Here is a 7,148-nt window from a genome sequence, read left to right as displayed (position 1 = left end):
TATAGCACAGTAGTATTTTATAACCATCATGTAACACAACTTGCTCAGTCATTCCCCAACTGATAGGCATCCCCATGATTTCCAGTTTGTTGCCGCCATATGCCTATAAATATTATAGAACATATAGATTCTTTTCCTTTTTCCCCAATCATCATTGCAAATAGGCCTAGTAGCAGTATTTCTGGGTCAAAGAGTACAGGTAGTTTCATAACTCTTATCGATGAATTGATTGGTTAGTAGTTACTGTCTCTCATGCACATATATGTATTCACAGGTAAGGGTGTATGTATACACACACTCACAGCCACAATAAGTGCCAAAACGTACCTAAACACAGTTGCATTTCCCTCATCATTCTGATACAACCTAGACCAGGGCATCTTAAATTTTTTGTGTCATTTGGTGAAGCTTTTAATAAATGTCTTCTCAGAATAGTGTGGTTTTTGAAAATTTTATAGTCTAAGAAATTTCAATTAGAAGTTTGTCAAAATAAAGATGTATTTTTTCCCATCCAAGTTCACAGACCCCCCTGAAAACTCTCATCAGATTGCACAGGGGTCAGTATACACAGCTTATCTGATATAGATAAATACATATTCTCCTTTGAAACTGAAGTCTCCTTCTCACTGGAACCTCCCCTGGGGGTCCCAGACTAGCTTCTCTGAACACCTGTGGGTGAGCTAGCCTGGACTTCAGAAGCTGCATCTCAACATTATCAAACAGATTTTCCTTTCATAAAAAAGTCCTAGAGATCAGAGGAATGGATTTGGGGATTGCAATCAGGCAGCCCAACAGCCTTGATTGAGTCTCCTGTGGACTAGGTGCTGTCCTAAGCAGCTGGACCCCAGGGCCTGGGAGGCCCCTTCAGACTCTAGACTGATGAGCCTGGGAAGTCCCCAAGCTTGGGTCTGGTGGCTTCAGGGGCTGGTTTGTCAGAGGACACACCCCCCCTTTCATGCCCATCATTTCTTAAGGGAGGATACTATAATTCTAAATCCTGTAATAACATGAATATCCAGGAGGGTCCCTTCTTAGGAAATAAATGACTTCACACTGGGAGGAGTTCTTAGGGCTCTGAAGGATGAAAGTTATCTTTCAATGAGTATTATGATGATTCAGTGTCTGTTTGGAATTGGCAGAATCATAGGAATTAGTGCTTGAAAGCAATAATAAAAACAGCATTCATTTCTACCATAAGCCTTGCTGAGCGCTTTGTAAATACGATTTCACAAGATCTGGGAGAAGGGGCTATTGTGATCCCCCCCTGAACGGGGTTTATTGGGGGCTGTTCACCCTGAGCCAACAGGCCTTATCTGACCAGCAGGGCCTGTCGACCCTGAAGGAGCATGCTGTGAGTAATGGATTGAGGCAGGAGGCAAAGATGTAAGGCAACTCCATTTATTCAGACTAGCTCAGGCACTTATATAGTATCGTGTATACCTTAGTTATGTAAGCAGCTCAAGCAGGATTAAACTAGTTTAAGCAAATTTTGCTACTACTTTCCAGCCACGTTTCCGGAAGTATCTGGTGGTAAACAGGGGTGGAACCCTTCCTCCCAGCGCCATCTTGTTCATGCCTTACCAATCTCCCCTCAGTTTACCTGAGCCATGATTGGTGTACGCCATCCAAGAGAGCTGAGGGTTGGCAATTCCCTAACACCCCCCACCCTGATTCCTGAGGTGAGAGGTTAAGTGACCTGCTCAGGGTCACAAAGCTGTTAGGTGTCTGAGATGGGATTTGAACTCTCGTGTTCCTGCATATAAGTCAGAGGCTGCACTGACTGAGCCACCTTGAAATTCAGACACATTTTCTGCTGCAGATGAGGAAAGTGAGCCCCCATGGAAGACTTGTCCTCTCCTCTCACAAGACTTCCTGTTCCTCTGTGGTTTGCAAGAAGCAGGATGAAAATATTGCTTTTTATATCTCTGAAGAAAAAGACAAAACAGAGAGAACTGGACCTCTCTGAAGGTCAGTGCTGAGGGGCAGCCTATGGGAGGGCAGACTATGGGTATTGACCCAACAGCCTGTCTAGGCATGGTTCCAGGCCCAGGAGGAGTGTGCAGCCTGGGCTCTGTATGAAGCCCGAAACAAGTCCCAGTAGACCATATCCACATGTGCCCCCAAGCAGAACAAATCAAAGACAAATCTCTGGCCCTCACCATGTACAGCACACCAACCCTCCCCCACGTCCCCTCTGGGCCCAGCCTCCACCTGCACTCCCAGACTCAGTAGAACAAATAAAAGGTTTTTCAGGCATCTCCAAACATTCATTTCTTTTCCCCTTCACATAGCCAGAACATCTCCACGTGGTCATCCTGTCCCCCACAATCTACCACCCAATCAGAAGCTCAGCTCAGATTGTGGAGAAAAGCTGAAGACTGCAGAGCAGTGATTCATCAGGCTGTTCTGATGGTCAGACAGAGACCCCAGAGGTCAGGGCAGCATCAGATGTGAAGGAGGCTCATTCCCAAATCAGACAGAAAAACAGGAGGGAGGAAGGAGAAAGGCCTTAGAGAACATGGTGAGGACCCTGATGAGGCTGCCCTGGGCTTGGGCTAGTAGAGTGCAGGAAGGATCTCAGGGGCCAATGCTGAGGAGAGAGGCCAGGGGTCAACAGAACAACCCAGGGACTGCAGACTGGTTTTCTGTCTCAGGTCCATGCCAGGAAATTCTCTCAAGCTGAAGAAGGAAAGAGATTCATGGGGATCCTCTAAGTGCCCTCTGGCCTCCAGCCTCTCATCATTCTGAAGGGCCTGCCTCACTACCCAGTCCAGCCTCAGCCCAACCTCCCACAGACTGTCCTCCTCTTTGCTTGGCTCCTCCCTCCTTCTGGGCCCCCAGAGTCTCAGCTTTGGCTGTGAGAGAGACAGCTGACCTCTGTGCACTGTCATTGGCTGGAGACAAAAGAGGAAAATAACCCAGTCAGAAACATATATCCCAGAACCGGGGAATGGGAGCAGAGAGGGACAGGGGAGGCTACTGGGCTAGGCCTCCCCTCTGCCTTCTCATTGCTCATGTCCTGCAGACACCATGGGCTGGCCCCTTCTTTCTACCCTCCATGTCTACCCTTCACTTACCTGCAGCTAGAACATAACCACCTCCTTTTCTACCTGGAAAAGAAAAATTTCCAGTGAGGAATCCAGGAGAGGAGACCACAGTAGAGTCTCAGAAGTTCAAAGATTTGTCTTGGAGACACAACAAATAATCAGGACTGCACCCCCATGCCCCACACTACTCCTGCCTCTAGATGCAAGAGGAAGAGAGAAAAGGCCCCCAAATGGGCACTTCCCCTCCTCCACATCTGCCTCCAGGGGTTCCCAGGACTGGTCTGCAGCCCCCAGCTAGGGAGACACCCAGGCCCTCGGCCACAGATCCTCATGTTCATGTCTGAGCTGAGTCTGAAACAGATTCCTCACTCAGCCAGCCTATTACACCCCTGCCAGGCATCCTAAAGAGAAATGGCTTCTAGTTAGGGATTTGTTCATCTACACTCTTAGGGCCCATCTAACTGTCCCTTAGATGGGAGAGGACTTGGAGACAGAGAGGCAAGCTGCTGGGTCAGGGGAAGCCCGGATCTCCTGGATGCCTGATCCCTAACAACCCCTCCCAGTCCAGTCTACCTGAAAGCTTCCTTCTGCAGATCACAAAACAGGCAATGAATGCAGTGAGGAGGAGGAAGAGGAGGAGGGGGAGGCCAACAACAGTGTCCCCCACTATGGGCCAGGCGGGTGAGGACTCTGGCCCTGAAATGGAAAACAGAAGTGAGAGGCCCTGATATCTATCTGACCTGAGAATTACTAACCTCTCCCCCACCTACCCCCAGTAACTCTCCCTCTCTCTGGTCCTGTGGGGTGAGGGATTGCCTTTTCCCAGCTCCTCCTCACAGTCCTTACCCCACTGCAGGGTGAGGGGCTCAGACAGCCCCTCGTGCTGAACTCGGCAGGTGTATCTCCCTTCCTGTCCAGAGGTCACGTCCACAGCTGCCCACTTCTGGAAGGTGCCATCTCCTGCAGGCCTGGTCTCAATGAACTCCGTGTCCTGGGGCTGTTCCTCTCCATCCCTCAGCCAAGTTAGGAAGATCTCCTTAGGGTAAAAGTCCTGGGCCTGGTACCTCAGGGTCACCTCCCCATTTGGGACAGTGTGTCGGGTCTCTCTGGCAGAGGGTGGTTCTGGAGGCAAAGGTCAGAGGCATTACCAGGCTCCCTTTTCCCACCATGGGGACAGGTCAGGGCAGGAGGAACACCCCAAAATCTGAGCCATGAGGTACTTGGGTTTCCTGGAGGTGGGGGGTCCAGGGATGGGGCTGAGGAGTGGATGAGAAGGATGAGTTGGGGGTCTTGAATGTCGAGCACACTTGGATGGGTCTGCAGTCAAATGTCAGAGTCATTTCCAGGCTCCCCTTCCCCTCTCCCCTCCATGGGCACGAGGACTGGTGGGGAGAGGGGAACACCCTCCAATACCCCCTAGAGTACAAGGGCTTCCAGGGGTCGGGGGCCCGGGTCTGAGGGGAGGTGGAGAAGGGCCGCCCAGGAGGCCTGGAATGCCTCGCACATTGGGGCGGGGCAGGAGGTTACCTGTCCTCTTCTTCGTCTCCTTCCCCATCTCCAGGTGCTTCTTCACCCACAGCACGCACTCTTTCTTCAGGTAGGCTTTCCATTTCTCCGCGATGCTCCCCTCCTCCTCCCACTTGCGCTTGGTGTTCACGGCGGGGGGCACGGCCGCGGTCCACGTGAGGGTCTCGGTGTCCAGGGCGATGTAGTCTCGCCCGTCGTGGGCGTGTTTTTCAAACCCGCGCCTGAAGGTGAGCTCCGGGGACACCTCGCAGCCTCTCATGGCCTGGAAGGTGTGGACGCCTGCCCTGTCCGCCCGAGGTCAGTGTGGCCCGACCTTGGCTGCCCCGGCCCCGCCCCCCGACACCCCCGGGGGCCCCTCCCTCCATCCCTGGGGGGCCTCAGGCGGGACCCCGCTTCCCCGCCCCCCGCCCCTCCCCCGTCACGCACCCCCCGCACTCTGAAGTAGCCGCGAATGTTCTCCAGGCCCACACAGAAAGTCTGTGCCTTCGCCCTGGAGGTCCGCGTCTGCCCCTCCCAGTACCCCGGGTCCTCCTGCTCCATCCCCTCCATCCACGCCGCCCGCGTTCTATCCTCTGACCCGGGCTGTCGCAGTCGAAGCGCACGAACTGCTGATCGTCCACGTAGCCTACGGAGAGGTACCGCGGCTCCCGAGCCCTGGCCGGGTCACAGCTGAGGAGAAATACCTCATGGAGTGAGAGCCTGGAACGTGGGGACGTGGCGGGGTCAGGGCGGGGAGAGCCTAGACCCGACTCGGACCCTTGACCCAGTCACGCCCCAGAGGGATCCCAGAGTCTCAAGCCCGCTATCCCCCTCCCCTCCCCATGCTGGCACATCGCCCTCCGCGCTTAAAATTCTCCAAACCTCAGCGATTTGAGATCAGCACCACGCCGTCCTGGACAACAGCCCAGGCAGGTCGGACCCCCCTGCTCCTGGACGCTGCTTCCCTCTCCCCGCCCCCACCTCTGGTCCGGGTCCGGGGTCTCTCACACTGCTCACTCTCGGCCCCCCACCTTGTGTCCTCACCTGCCCCTCCCCGATCCTCCGTGAAGCTCTTTAACAAAGCTGCCCCGGGTTCTGTCCTCGCCCTTGGGGGGACCCCGGACAGCTCTGCTCCTTCTTAACGCCCCCAGGACTGTGGTCCCCATTCTCCCTCCCCATGACCTCCCACCCCCTACCGATCCACTCACCCCCCCCCCCCAAACTAAGGGACCGACACAAAGACACCCACCTCCCCCAAAGCCCCGTCAGGGGCGGCGGGCTCGGGGATCCAGGCTTATTCCTGGCTTCTCCCTTTCAGGCCCTCCCGGACCCACTGACAAGAAGGAGCCGGGTCCGAGGAAACACTCCCTGGGCTGGGGTCTGAGGAGCTTAGTGTAGGGAATCCCATCCCTACCCCACGCTACCCCGGGGTGCTGCACCCAGTCTCCGGGCGGCCCTTTAGTACTGTTCTCTCCTTACTCACCCAGGTGTCCGGCAAGGCCAGGGTCCCTAAGAGAAGGAGAGCGCACAGGGAGCGCTCCATGGCCCGCAGGCACAGGAGCCCAGTATTGGAGAGACTAGTTTGCTCTGAGTTTGTAAAAGGACTAATCCCTCACTTCTGATTGGCTTCCCGGAGGCTCTGTCAGCCAATAGTGGGCGGGAGTAAACAAACGTCACTAGTGACTGGGCAGAAGGAGCCCGCACAGTGGGGAGACCAAAACTGAAACTGACCCCGAGGAAATCCCCTGCTTGGGAGACCTTGGCTCGGTCTCTGTCATTCCCAGAACATTCTGTGGAGCAGCCCAGGCTCCCTCCCTCCCATCATCACTCCAGGAGCGCGCCGCTCTTGTGCTCGCAGCTTGAACCAGAGAAAAAGAAGGGTTAGGGCTAGAGTCCACCCTCCCCTCCAGCCCCCTCAGTGCCACCCTTTCCCCTACTTAGAAGTTGGGGAGAAAACGTCCCCAGCCCAGATTGAGGGGGTCTGAGGACTGAAGAAATCTGCAGGCTGACGAGACCAGGGGCTGCCACCTCAGATTTAAGGACCTCCATCCCAGCTGTGACTAGGGCAAGTCTTGTAACCTCTTCAGGCCTTGTAGATAAACAAGCCAGGACCCAAAAATGCAGAGGAAATCAGTCCAGGAAATGGAATTGGGGATCCGAGTAGCAGAGGGGCAGGGATGTGGCCCAGTGGATAGAGCCAAGGGCGTGTAGTCAGAAAGAACTGACTTCCAGTCCAGGCCTCAGACCTTTACTAGCTGTGTGACCCTGGGCAAGTGGCTTAACCCTGTTTGCCTTGGCTTCCCCATCTGAAAAATGATCTGGAGAAGGAAAGGGCAAGCCACTCCAATGTCTTTGATTAGAAAGCCCCCAAAGAGGTTACAATGAGTCAGACACAACTCAATAACAAAAAGGAAAGATCTTAATTATGAAAATAGGGAGTAGTGCCATTTCAGCCTAAAGCTGGTCTGAACTGCCTGAAATATGAAGGTGTGAATGCCTGGTAACTTCTTTTTTCAGAAACAATGAATCTGGGCACATTTGGTAGGATTTTCTCTCTTTCTTGTCTCATCCCCCCAACTGGGAAACCATGAAACT

General features: G+C 53.9%; 1 protein-coding gene across 1 annotated transcript; it reads right to left on the bottom strand.

Annotated features, from left to right (window-relative positions):
- Positions 1-1,382: 1,382 nt before the first annotated feature.
- On the bottom strand, positions 1,383-5,123 carry LOC140512455 (class I histocompatibility antigen, Gogo-OKO alpha chain-like). Its single transcript, XM_072621548.1, has 7 exons — positions 5,001-5,123; positions 4,575-4,836; positions 3,894-4,169; positions 3,621-3,743; positions 3,078-3,110; positions 2,852-2,894; positions 1,383-2,681 (listed from the first exon to the last, which is right to left on the bottom strand). Exons 1-7 carry the CDS (start codon positions 5,121-5,123, stop codon positions 2,675-2,677), a joined length of 867 nt encoding a protein of 288 aa, XP_072477649.1. The 3' UTR covers positions 1,383-2,674.
- Positions 5,124-7,148: the final 2,025 nt, after the last annotated feature.

The sequence above is a fragment of the Notamacropus eugenii genome, chromosome 6, assembly GCF_028372415.1.
Source record: "Notamacropus eugenii isolate mMacEug1 chromosome 6, mMacEug1.pri_v2, whole genome shotgun sequence".
NCBI classification, from domain to species: domain Eukaryota; kingdom Metazoa; phylum Chordata; class Mammalia; order Diprotodontia; family Macropodidae; genus Notamacropus; species Notamacropus eugenii.
This window is presented reverse-complemented; position numbering and strand designations above follow the sequence as displayed.